Source organism: Pan paniscus, chromosome 13, assembly GCF_029289425.2.
Source record: "Pan paniscus chromosome 13, NHGRI_mPanPan1-v2.0_pri, whole genome shotgun sequence".
Classification (NCBI taxonomy): Eukaryota; Metazoa; Chordata; class Mammalia; order Primates; family Hominidae; genus Pan; species Pan paniscus.
Window position 1 is genome coordinate 21,543,928 of NC_073262.2, and position 13,776 is coordinate 21,557,703.

The following is a 13,776-nucleotide window of genomic DNA, read 5'->3' on the forward strand; positions in this document are numbered from 1 at the left end:
TCAACATGAAGCCATAAGTAACATCAAGCAAGTATCAAAGCCACACAAGGAGGGAGTGAGACAAGGACAGTTCCTGGGAAAAGAGAAGCTTGAGCTGTCTTTGAAAAAAAATAATATTCATGGATAAGCAGGGTGGAATGGACAGGGCAGGAGGTCAGAGGAGCGGGCACGGTTTCATGTTTACAACACCGAAATATCAGTATCAAGGACAGAAACAGTTTCTTCAATGAATAAATTGCAACAACTAACAAAGAGATGAAAGAGGAATCTGTTGATGAAAACAGACCTAAAAGACACATCAATCTATTCCAATTTGCAAATTGTATTTGAATTCTGATTCAAACTCTAAAAATAAATATGACATGAGATAATTTGAAGATGTTAATAAATTATAATTTTTAAGTTATTGTGGTTTTTTTTAAGAATCCTTATCTTTTGGAGGTATATTTTGAAATATTTATGGATGAAATATCTGGGATTTTCTTCAAAATAATACAAGGAGTCAGGGAAAGATACGGATGAAACAGGATTGGCTAGGATTTGATCATCGTTGCAGCTGGGTGTTGAAGATCTATTTTACCCTTCGGTCTGCCTTTGTGTATGTTTGAAATTTACCGTAACAGAAAATGTAAAACAAACTACAAGAAAGTGGGCGTCATGAGTGATGCCTGTCAGGTGAAGCCCCGCCCACTGGCTCGGGCGGCTCCGCCCCGTCCGTCTTCTCTCCCGCGCTCCGCTCTTGAAGGGTTCCAGTGTGTGGTGTTTCCAACTTTCTCATGTCCCCTCGGGAATCCATTCGTATCCCATGCCATAAGTCGCGCTGTCTATTCTTGACCAGGCCCGGCAAACTGCTCCGAGCTCCCAGGAATCACCCGCCGCCTCCGGTCGTGGCCCGCAGCAGCCCGGCTCCCCCGCCCTGGGGCGTTTGGTCGCGCCCGGCCGCCAGCCCTGGGAGCGCGTCCGTGTCGTCATGGCGACGCTCCGAGCGGGCGCCGGCGCCGGCCGAATCCGGCCCGGGAACCACCTCCAGGGTGAGCGGCCAGGGACCTGGGGCCCGGGTGGCCCAGGGTCGGCCGCTGGGGCGCCGCAGCCTAGCTGCTGAGGCGACCGAGCCCCGGGTGGTGTCCAGCCGCAAGTCGGCCGCGGCTTGGGTCCGAGTAGAGTCGGGCCCAGAGGGTGACATGAGGATGGTGGGGGGAGCGGTGCGCGGGCCTGGGGCGACCCTGACCCTTAGCAGGTGTGGAATGAAAGGTCGCGGAGGGGAGGAGGCGCTTGGCCGGGGTGAGAGGGCCTGCCCGGGGTGAGTGAGAGGGCCTGCCCGGGGTGAGTGAGAGGGCCTGCCCGGGGTGAGTGAGAGGGCCTGCCCGGGGTGAGTGAGAGGGCCTGCCCGGTAGAGAATGGGGCGAGGGAACGAGGGTGCGGCGGTGAGACCCGGAGCCAGGCCTACCGGGGCGGTGGGCGAGCCGGCGTGTGGGCGGCGTGGAGACCGCCTGGCTCCTGGGCCTGCCTGAAGCACAGGGGATGTGAGGCTCCGGGAGGAGACGGGCTGCAGGCTGATCCTAGGGCTGGCGTTGAAGGGCAGGAGGGAAGGGAAGCAGGTGAGGAGGGGGCCATGCAGCCTTCAGCGATGCTATGAGAGGTGGTGCGAGGGGAGGGGAGAAGAGGGGAGGGGAGGGGGAGAACTTCTTTCTGAAAGTTATTGTAGCGCCTCCCTTCATAGATTCACTGAGTGTCGCTTGATGTTGTCCGTCTCAGGAGTCCGAAGCTATGGGTCTTCTCCAGAAAAAACAAAACCGAAAAAACACACAAAGATCCACACTAATTAACATTCCATTTCAGAGGCTTCACCGACCAGCCCCATGGCCTGCACAAGGGCCCCAAGTTAAGAGGTTTAGTTGTGCAATGTATAAGGGAATGTGAGATTTGTAAAATGTTGTTACAGGGTTATAAATTATTAACACCAAATGAGTAATAGAAGCAGTGATTGCTAAAGAATGTTAAAGTGTGTTGGGATCACTGTGAACTTCATGAAGAAAGTGGAACTTAAAATGAGTGTGTTAAGGGAAGGCAAATCGGACACAGGGTTCGACATGAATCAAGATCCACAGAGCTGGAATACCCCCATGTCTGGCACCTGGCTGGCCGTAGGTTTCACCACCTCCTCATCACCCCCTCCTCATCACCCTGTTAGCAGAGGGATGGAGGAGGGTGACTCTGAAATGCCAGTGTCCTGTAAACAGTGCCTCCAAATGTTAAAGGCTTCCATAGTCAAATACTCTAAGAAACTCATTTGGAGAAATCTCTGAAAGAAGAGTCTTATTTGGAAGTCTTATTTAACTGTTTACATCAATACTTTCCAAACTTGTTTGACTGAGAGCCTTTATTTTTCCCTTCTCGGGCCCCTGCAATGAGCTCAAGAAGCATCTCAGAAGTACATTTCAGGAAGAGCTCCTGGGGAGAATCAAGGACCACAGAAGGGTTTGGAGCAATGGCATGACATTGGGTTGCGATGGGTTATGTAAGAAGATTAATGGGACAGCCATGTGTGGGAATGGAGTGGCCCGCAGAGAGGAGAGCCAGGGAGGGCATGAACCACAGTAAACCACACAGAGATGAGGTACATTTATCAAAGAAAGAGAAAAAAATGCACGTGGTTTCTCATGGATGATTATACTGCTGCTCTTTCCTCCCCAGGACATGACCTTTGGCTCTAAAAAGAAGACTCCATTTTTCATGATAAAATGGCAGCGGTGAAAACCCCCAGCAGAGGACTAAAGAATGCTAAAGAACCCTTTAATAATGCATCACCCCATCTCTTGAAGAACCTAGTGGAGGAACCGAAAAAAAGAAAAGAAGTACCTAATCACCTCCTAGAATCAAGTAAGTGGCTAGAAGACAGATTTGCTTTACAGCTCACATCTTCCCAGGCGAGCCAAAGCCCAGAGAGCATAATGGGACTTTTAGTGCTGATTTATCTATATCATTTTATAGGCTTATACTAATTTTTATTACTAAGAACAGTAGTTCTATTTAGATCCATCTGCTTAACTGATAGGTTTTTGTGGGGTATGTAAATTAATCAAGTTCTGTTGCTTCTACTTCTTCTAATGTCTTTCCTATCTGCTCCCCTTATCTTGTTTCTCATGTTCAGCGGGCCGCTGGGACTTCTCCCCCACCACATTCTCCTCCTGTCAGTTTGCTTTCTAAAATCCTGGCTGGCTTTTATCCCTAATCTGCTCAAACTCCCAACAGTCCCCCTTGCATACAGAATAAAGTCACAATTCCTTTGCTTGGCCCCCTTCACTGTCTGATCTGAACCTGTCCACCCAGCACCATCCCCATCGCCATGCCCCACTCATTTCCAGCTCTGGCTACGTGAGGTTCCCTCCTGTCCTTCAGACCACAGGCATTTTAGACCTTTTTGCCTTTTCATGTACATATCCTGTGTCTGGAAAGCCTGGGAAATCCTATAGCTATTATGGAAAAGGATAATCATTTTGCCTACATTTTTCCCATTCAATCCACACAACAATACATCATGAGGTAGGATCTATTTACGTTTTACTCTTGGAGAAGGTGAAACTCAAAGAGACCACATTATTTCCCCAACATGGCACACCTGGTAAGTGGAGAGCTGGTGTTCAGCCACCAGAGCCCTGGGTCTAGCTCTTAACGTGCTTGGTTACCCACCACTCATCTTTTAAAGCCCATCTCAAATATGAGGACATAATACTGTATTTGGATATGCTTCTTTTGTCACTGTAGAACTTGTCAAGTGAAAATTGATATACTTGACCATTTCTGGGCATTAGAAGAAAAATGCCAGTTTTATATCTACTTCGTGGATCTAAAATAAAATCTTTCAACATTAAAAAAATCATAGAATAGGCCAGGTGCGGTGGCTCACTCCTATAATCCCAGCACTTTGGGAGGCCAAGGCGGTTGGATCATTTGAGGTCACGAGTTTGAGACCAGCCTGAACAACATGGTGAAACCCCAACTCTACTAAAATACAAAAATTAGCTGTGTGTGGTGGCAGGCGCCTGTAATCTCAGCTACTTGGGAGGCTGAGGCAGGACAATCACTTGAACCCAGGAGGCAGAGGTTGCAGTGAGCCAAGATGGCGCCACTGCACTCCAGTCTGGGCAACAGAGCGAGACTCCCTCCCTCTCAAAAAAAGATAATCAATCAATAAAAATAAATATAAATAAATTTAAAAATTACGGAATATGGTAATTTCAGTGCTTAAAAATGACCAAATAATAACCTACAGAGATCGTCAGTTCCCCTACCACACCAGCCTTAACCCATTGTAGCTGTTCAGTTTGGCCCAAGTGGATGACAGTGACAGCTCACCTGGTGAGAAGAAAAAAACATCAAATGTTTCACACCCACTTCAGATGTATCCTAGAATTATGATGATCAAAGGGATGGGGTGAAGGTGTCTGTGCCTCATAAGATTTGGATGCAGTCAAAGTCAAATGTTATTATTTGTAAGAAGGTGGGCAGTACATTCATGAGGAAGGCAGATTACTGGTTGGAATCAGACAGACCTGGGGTTGATTTTTTTGTTTGTTTGTTTTTTGTTTTTTTGAGACGGTGTTGTTCTGTTGTCCAGGCTGGAGAGCAGTGGTACAATCACAGCTCACTGCAGCCTCAATCTTCTGGGCTCAAGTGATCCTTGCACCTCAGCCTCCCATGTAGCTGGGATCACAAGCGCACACTACCACACCCAGCTAATTTTAAAATTTTTTGCAGAGACATGGTCTGTGTTGCCCAGGCTGGTCTCTAACTCCTGGGCTCAAGCGATCCTCCTGTCTCAGCCTCCCAAAATGCTGGGATTACAGGTGTGAGCCAACATGCCTACCTTTTATTTTTGATTACCAGCTGTGGGCAAGTTTCTTAACCTTGCTAAGTCTTACCTCCTTCATCTGTAAAGTAGAAATAATACCTACCTCAAAGGGCTGGAGTGAGGATTATAAACAAATGTATGCATAGCACTGCCTGGCACAAAGCACTTACACAGAGTGGGTTCTCAGCACCTTCTCCACACATCTGCTCCTGCCTAAATAAAGAGCTGGGAAAATTTTCGTAGACCTGGACACTTTTGTGAGCTCAGCCGTTTAAAAGGGACATTCACATGACACCAAAAGCAGTTTGAGACTTACTGTTCCAAGTGATAACTTTTCAGAGCTTTAAGTTTTAATATTACTCTACATCACATTGTAATTCTAATCAGAGGAAATCAAATAATAAAAGTTAAATACATAGTAATAAAATTAAGTGTGCGGTGTTTGGATACTTTGAGCTGGGTATTCATTATGTAATAAGTAATCTCAGTGCTAGGCAGAGCAAAGACAGGCCATGTGCTCTTTATGAGCTGGTGATTTATGACAAAGATGTGTACAAAATGTGTGAAGAGCAAATTCTTTTACTAGGTAACAGACAATCTACCTGACTTTGTATTGTAATGATAGTATCTCCCAAGTGATGTTTAAAAATAGAGAGGGAGAAGGAGTTCAGTTTATTTAGAACAGATAATTAATCTTGTTGACAGCTGGATCCAATGTCTGCAATTTTCATATGCTTAAAATGCCCTAAATTAAAGAAAGCTATGTTAATAAGGATCAACTTTAATTTAATATTTTCTTTGATGTCTCATGATGTGCTTATCTACATTGTTTTTATAGAGGTTTATGCAAAACTTGTGAATAATAAGGTCATACAGGCAAGACCTGGCATAATACATTTTGGAGGCTATCAAGTAGAAAAACAACACCAACAGATTCTGGTAGGTACTTTTTAAATGGGATAATTAATCATCATAATGAAGTGACAAAAATGTTCTGAATTTATATTATTCACTTATCTAAAGCACAGCATAATCAGCCGTAGTGCAAGAGTAAATTGGGCCAGAAAGGTAGTTCTATGATGAGAAACTTTAAGGTTGCATCAATGTCTTGGACAAGTTACTTTCCTTTTGCCAAAGGCTCCCCTTGCACTCTTTCCAGATAGGTGTCATTGCTGAGTGACTCACAGGGGCCAGGTGCTGTGCTTCATGATTTACATGATTTAATTTAATCCTTATGCTAGCTCTGTGGAGGCTGCATTATTCCTCTCATTATATATATAGATGAGGAAACAGAGACTCCAAAAGGTTAAATAATTTATTCAAGGACATAGAGCTGCTAAGTGTCAGAGGCAGAATTTGGCTCCTGGGCTGCCTTTCTCCAGATCACTCTTGCTCCAGGCCTGTAGCACCAGGAAGAGGGGTGTCCCTTTCCTACGAAGCTCCAGCCAGGGCTTCCTTTTACCTGCTTGGGTCAGATGCCCATGCCAAATCAGTCACTCTGGCCAGAGAGAATCTGTCTAGGTCCAGGGAGGCAGGGGTCAGCCCCACTGAACAGGCTCCTGAAGAGACAGCTGAAGGGCTGGACTGCAAAGGAGCCAAAGCCTATAGCAACTGCTGTTTAGCACAGAGCCACACTGAGGCCCAACACTTGCTGGGTCCCCTTCATTGACCTGGATGTTGACTAGGGTGGGCTCTGCCTTACTTCAGCGTCCCACCTAAGCATCCTGTGTGTAAATGGACCTGAACAACCTCAGTGACTTCACCATGATCCCCTAGTCATGCCTGGCAGAACTTCTCAGAACTACTCCAGTTCGGCCCTAGATCCAGGCCAAACTGGCCCCATGTGTTGTTGGGGAGGGGCGGAGGTGGGCTCTTTGCACATGCGCCCTCTGAGACTCTGCCTTTGTGTGTGATGTCCCTCCTGTGGCCCTGTCTGCAGCCACCACAAGACTACTTTTAGATGTACGCATTCTTAGAAGCCGTATCTTAAGGTAGATTATTTTAAGAAAGTTCTATCACGTTCGATTGTTTAGAGTGAGGCAAAACACTGGAGGAAACTGACAAATAGTAAAGGTATCGGGAAGGAAATTTCCGTCAGGAAGACCCCAAAGAACAGAGGAGAACACAGTTTCCATGAATCCTTATACAATGAAGTGAGTAGCGAGAATAGATGAGGAGGGGAACCTGTTAGGTGCCAAGTATTTCCTCTTAGGAAAAGGATTAGGATTTGAAACTCTTATTAGGAACTTCACCCATCAACCTCCAAGGTCACATTTCTTACAACACAGCATCAAAGACCAAAGTTAATGATTCATTTTGAAGCCTACTGTTCCTGGTTATAAGGTTTGCTGTCTATGCTGTGGTAGGATAGATCTAAAATAATTATGATTCATAATTACTAATTGTTTATAAATGAAATATATGCCAAAGGCTAAGATAAAATTTTATTACTTGCTCCTTATGCTTTCTTTCTTTTCTTACTGCTTTATTGAGTGATCATTTATTACCATAAATTTACCCATTTACAGTACGTATACAATTCAATAATTTTTAGTGTATTCTCAGAGTTGTGCAACCATTGCCACAATCTAAGTTGAGAACATTTTTATCACTTGAAGAAGAAACCCCACACCCACTTTCAGTCACTCCTTATCCCGTATTCCCATCCCACTCCCACCCTAGGAAATCACTCATCCAGTTTCTGTCTATAGATTTGCCTCTTCCTGGACATTTCATATGAACGCAATCATACAATACCTGGTCTCTTGTGACTGACTTCTTTTACTTAGCATAGTGTTTTCCAGGCTTATCCAAGTCATAGCATGTAGCAGTACTTTATCCCCTTTTATGGCTGAATAGCATTCCATTGTGTGGATAGATCACATTTGGTTTATCCACTTATCAGCTGATGGATGTTGGATTGTTTCCACATTGGGGCTATCATGAATGATGCTGCTATGAACATTCATGGGCTTGCTTTTGTGGACATATTTACCATTCCCTTGGAGATATACATAGGAGGAGCATTATTGGGTTATATGGTTTGTTAGCTTCCTGTGGCTGCCATACCACAAATTTAGGGTATTAAAGAAACAACTAACAAAGTCATAAAGACTTACTCCTGTGTTTTGTTCTAAGAGTTTTATAGTTTTAGCTTTCATAGTTAGACCTATAGTTTATTTTGAGTTAATTTTTATGTATTATGTGAGGTAGGGGTTCAACTTCAATCTTTTGCATGTTCTACCATTATTTGTTGAAAGGACTATTCTTTCCCCATAGAATGGTCTTGGCCCTCTTGCTGAAAATCAATTTACTGTAAATGTAAGAGTTTATTTCTGAACCCCCGGTTCTACTCCATTGACCTGTATGCCTACACTGATGGAAGTACCACCCTTAATTACTGTAGCTTGTGGTAAATTTTGAAATCAGGAAGTGCGAGTCCTCCAGTTTTGTTCTTTTTCAAGACCATGTTGGCTATTCTGGGTTCCTTGCAATTCCAAATGAATTTTAGGATCAGCTTTTCAATTTCTGCAAGAATACTTTTGGGTTTTTGATGGGAATTGCATTGAATCTGTAGATCAATTTGGGGAATATTGCAACCTTAAGAATATTAAGTCACAATTCTTTTTTATAATAAATGTCTCGTAACTTTTGTCACTAGCCCTAGGATATTTTCCACCTGTGTGGGTTCGGAAGAGGAGGGCTCACCTTCCTTAAAATAGACTTTCCTCAGAATTACATAGTTATAATTAGCTTGCTAAGGGTCCTGTAGTTTCAAGAAATATTTACATTTTTTAAATGATAGCAACTATTAGAGTTAATAATGAACTGGTAAGTTAAAAGTTGCTATACCAAAAAAATTAACAACATAACACTTTTGGGTCACAACATAGCTTTTTAAAACTGGCCTTTTTTTTTTTTTTTTTTTTTTTTTTTGCTTAGTATAATGTTAGTGATTCCAATAATGTTACTAAACTTAAAAATATTTCAGCCTCCTCATAATTTTAATCATATTATTGTACACTTTACTATTTATTTCTTTCATAAGAAAGAAATAGAAATATTTCTTTCTTTAATAAGAAATAGAAATATTTTTCTTTAATAAGAAATAGAAATATTTCTTTAATAAGAAATAAATAGAAATATTTCTTTCTTTAATAAGAAATAAATAGAAATATTTCTTTCTTTAATAAGAAATAAATAGAAATATTTCTTTTTTAATAAGAAATAAATAGAAATATTTCTTTTTTAATAAGAAATAAATAGAAATATTTCTTTCTTTAATAAGAAATAAATAGAAATATTTCTTTCTTTAATAAGAAATAAATAAATAGATAAGAAACAGCATATTATTTTGTTATCTCTAACGAAGTTGTACTCTCTGGTTGATGTTACCTTGTTTCTAATAGAGTTAAGGATTTTCTTCTGTTTAATTTCACCCACAGTTGGTGAGAGTCCCCATTACATGACAAACAAAGTGTTGAAGCATTATGGGAAATGCTAAGATAAATAAAATCAAGGAGTTTTCCAAGTAGCAGAAAGTGTTTCAAAACCACCAAATAACTCAGACATGAGACCAGGCAAGCAAGGTGGCATGAGGAAGTCCAAAGAAAATGTTCTGTGGAGAAAAGGCACCGTTTCACCTCTGTAAGAGGGTGTTGGAGGCGTGTGGAGGAGAGGCCATTGGGGGTAGCCCAAAAGCCAAGTAGGAAGTGGGGAGAAGGGATTCGGGGCCCAGAGAAAGACATGCAGGGGCTTGAGTTGAGCCAACAAACGGCGTATTTGGAGGCTGGTTTGCCTGGATGGTAGGGCTTTGGAGCGGGTAATGGAGAAGGTGGGACATGTGGGTTGGGACAAGAATATCAACGTAAGGAATGTGCGTGTGATTCAGAAAGCAGCAGGAAGTTAAGGAAGTATTTTTGAGCAGGGTTATGATGCATTTGAGGAAGATCAACCTAGTGGAATTTTAGAGGATAATGTGGTTCTCAACCTTTTCTTTCATTAGCATCCCTTAGGGAGACATGAATGAGGGAAACTAAATACTAAGGAATAAGATTTTGTCAGGTAGGATTGAGCTTTGGAAGGTTGTAGCCATCACAATGTCTAAGATTCCTTTGTCCTCCCGAGAATCAGTTTTCACTTCCTTCCCTTGTGGGTAATTTCACCCCCACTGAGAATTCGTGGGGAGCAAGGGAGTATGGTTTAGTTATTGAAAAAGATATGAAGCCTCAGCTCGGCGTCATTCTGCTGCAGAATGGAGACCATGTCTGTCTTTCATATTGCTGCTTCCCCAGCACCTTGTGCAGTGCCTGACATGCAGAAGGCACCCAACAAGCCCTTGTGAGTGAAGGATGTGGAACTCACTTTATTGTAAGAGTTGTGAGGTTATTAGAAGAGTGGCAGAGGCTCATTAATTCCAAGTAAATACAATGTAAAGTCTAGGTGGTCATACTGCTTTGATCAGACATTAAATCAAACAAATAGATAAAAGTAAAGTGATTTCATCTTAATAACATTCTCGGAAATCTTGGGAGAGCCAGCCCCCTGTTTCCACGGCAAAGTGAAGCGGAAGCTTAAGGCAGTTACCTTGAAATTCTTGCCAAACAAGGTGGAAAATCTAACAACTGCTTTTATCTTGGTTTTACTACAGCAAACTATGCAAATTGCCCAAGAATGGAATGACTGAATGTGTATTTAAAACCACAAATAAATTGTTCATTAACATTTCAGATCAATCCAGATCTGGCTAAAGGATCTGAAACATTTTGCTTGTATTCATGTTGAAATCAGTGTTTCAATTTACTTTAAAATTTGAAATAATGGTCCCTGGTTTTCTCAAAACCAAGACCCCTTAAATTTGTTTTTACCTTTGTGGAGTGATTTGGTCCTGGAAATTATTAAGTAAATAATCCATCAATTTTCCTTTAAGACAACCAGTGTTGCTATTGCCAGCCCAAAACAAAATTGTTAGCCTAAAAAGTCTTATCTTAAATAAATGAACAGTTTCTTCTGGCTTTGTCAAATAATATTTGTTTTTACATCAGTTTACATTAGAGACCTATTCTATTACAGCCTTAGAGACCCTGAAGATCTTGCATCTCAAAATCAGGGCCATGAATCGCATTGGCTTCTCAGTGTGTGGGGATGGGGGAATTGAAGCCACAGTATAAACATAGTACGTCTTTCTAGAGCATCAATTTTACTCTTACATTTTGGAGAAATGCAATATAGAGCAAAATTTTAGAGTAAATGCATGACCAAGATGCATTTTAAAATAAAACACTTTAAAGAACTTATAAGGCTGCTTGAATTTGTCCTCGGATCCCTTACATTAAATATGAACCTTCTTTGAGAAGCTGTGCCACTGAACTTGCAGGCCAAAGTGTTGTGTTTGAAGGTTGTGTTTGAAGGGTCGGGACCCACTCCAAGCCAAGACTTCACTGGAGGGCAGGTTCTGCCATTCCCTCTAGAAGGAGAATAGACTCCCTTGAGGAGACACAGAAGGGAGCCTGAAGCAGCATGGGATTGGGGGTGAAGAGAGCTGTGAGCCCTCTTGGGGAAATTCCTATAAATCCTGAGTAATGGCTGTTAAACTTATGACTATTCGATGTGTGGTTGATGGTTTTTGTGGGGTTTTTGTGGAGTGGGAAGCGGTTCTGAAAAACTCTAGAAGGGGCTGAATTTCACTTTGGAGTAAATATGGTGCCCTGTGGAGACAGCACCAAGGAAACAGGGACCCCCGGGCCAGCAGAAGGTCAGCTCCCAGGGGAACAGAGATTCCGGAGGGACTAGGAGGTCTACTGACCAAAAATTGAAACACAGGGTAGGATTTTAGGCAATTTTATGTTGCCTAACGGTAACGCTGGATTACTTGTGTTTTGTTATGTTTTCAAATAAACTCTTCATATTAATTTAACATACACTTTCTAAGCACTTTATTCATTTTCCTAAGGTTTGTTTTTCCTTTGAATGATTATTATTTTCCCCAGTTTTAGTTATAAATGGAAAGGCAGGACTGCCATTTTATCCCTGAAGGGATATTATTTATAACGATCTAAAAATAAAGCTGATCTGCTGATAAAGTATAAAAAAAAAGACAGGAAATGCAGGCTGGGCACTGAGATGTGCTGAGCCATGAGACGGTAGGATGTAGTGGAAAGAGCCCTAGCCCAGAGCTGGAGACCAGGTTCTAGGCCCAGGTCTTGCACTCACCCTGTAGCATGGACAGTACCAGGTCACTGTGCCTTCATGAAATAAGGACATTGCACAAAATGGCCTCTGCAGTCTTCCTGGGCTCAGACAAATCTTTGATAGGACAAAGAACATGGATGATTATGGGAAGCAATGAGTATTTGCAACCAAAAATTGAGAACTGCAGAATTAATAAAATCTTCCTATTTTGGAAGTCAGTCTTTTGGATGTTGACTTTGTTTTCTAAAGTGTAGAAAATAAGCTGTTCGTTTTTGCTGTAATTTGTCATGTTTTGTTGTTGTTTTAAGTTCACTGAAAAAGCTCATTGGCACGATGTCCCCTGGAATTGTCTTAGGCATTATTTGGTTGAAATATCCCTGCCCGCACCATCACTATGTCTGCTGACTGCCTTCTCTGCCATCCGCCACGAGGATCACAGCTCACTGCTGCCTCAAACTTCTGGGCTCAAGTGATCCTCCCACCTCCGCCTCCCAAGTAGCTGGGACTACAGGTGTGAGCCACTGCACCCAGCTGTCCAGGCCTTCAGTCTCCACTAGTCTCCATTTCACTTCAGATCTTAAGCAGAAGCTGAACATTTTCTTCCTGTTTCTGAGCTCCTATTAACTAAATATCTACACTTTTGTTTGAGTCTGTTGTTTCTTATTTCTCTGTTGATCCAAATGAACAATACCAGTTCAAGAATCTTTTAAAGGTGGACATGGGAAACTATAGTCAAATAATGTATCTTTTATTATCACAAATTGGATCTATGTTGTTTTATTCTCTAAGAAAATCATCTAGTATTTTCTTATTGCTAAATTTTTTTTCTTTTTTTTTTTTTTGAGACGGAGTTTCACTCTTGTCACCCAGGTTGGAGTGCAATGGCGCGATCTCAGCTCACTGCAACCTCCACCTCCCAGTTCAAGCGATTCTCCTGCCTCAGCCTCCCGAGTAGCTGGGATTACAGGCTCCCACCACCACGCCCAGCTATTTTTGTATTATTAGTAGAGATGGAGTTTTACCATGTTGGCCAGACTGGTCTCAAACTCCTGACCTCAGGTGATCCACCTGCCTTGACCTCCCAAAGTGCTGGGATTACAGGTGTGAGCCACTGTGCCCAGCCCTCCTATTGCAAATTTTTTACTCACTTGACAATATAGATATTATGTCATGAATTCTAGCATGCCCCCTTCATGTTCAAATGGGTAGTGGGTAGATTTGGATTTGCTCTGACATACTCATGTTGGAGGAAAGGTCAAGTCTCTTTATTTGTCCATAGGTGCTGGCTGGATCTCCAGTCTTGGGAGTTTAGGTTCCTGTCTTCCTTGGGACCATTCAGGAATACTAGAAAAATGGAGCGGACCCAGCAGCTTTGAGGACAGATCTCTGTTCTGGTCTTCTGCCCATAATGTCGCTTGTTGGAAACTGATCTAAGCCAGTGAGCTTATTTCTAATTGTCAGGCAGATATTGAGAGTCTGACCCTGACAGCATGTGGGAGTCATAGGTCCACTCCTCAGCAGCCTTGCTACAGGTGGTCTGCTGTAGCGAACAGGTCTGAGAAGACACTCTGCAACACATATGAACACTTACTAGCAAGCAGGCAAAAAGATCATTGTGTTTGTAATCTCACGAAGTCCCAGCTGCAGTTCCTAGTGGGGAGGCTTTGATGGCCACAGGTATGACAACTGGCTGACCGAATACTTTAGTAAAGTGCAGAGCATGCGGGGACTAA

At 42.5% G+C, this 13,776-nt stretch overlaps 1 protein-coding gene across 19 annotated transcripts in view; it reads left to right on the forward strand.

Moving 5' to 3' along the window:
* Nucleotides 1–712: 712 nt before the first annotated feature.
* CFAP221 (cilia and flagella associated protein 221) overlaps nt 713–13,776 on the forward strand; it is a 119,189-nt gene continuing 106,125 nt past the window's right edge. For 4 of the 19 annotated variants that reach the window (XM_055108435.2, XM_055108429.1, XM_055108433.1 and 1 more), the window contains exons 1-3: nt 1,000–1,300; nt 2,695–2,880; nt 5,691–5,791. In XM_055108435.2, the coding sequence (XP_054964410.1) occupies nt 2,742–2,880; nt 5,691–5,791 (240 nt within the window). In that variant the 5' untranslated portion in view covers nt 1,000–1,300; nt 2,695–2,741. Of the gene's footprint in view, nt 1,301–2,694; nt 2,881–5,690; nt 5,792–13,776 lie in introns of those variants that run through there. The other 15 variants (XM_014343928.4, XM_055108434.1, XM_055108439.2 and 12 more) reach the window with 10 other exon arrangements.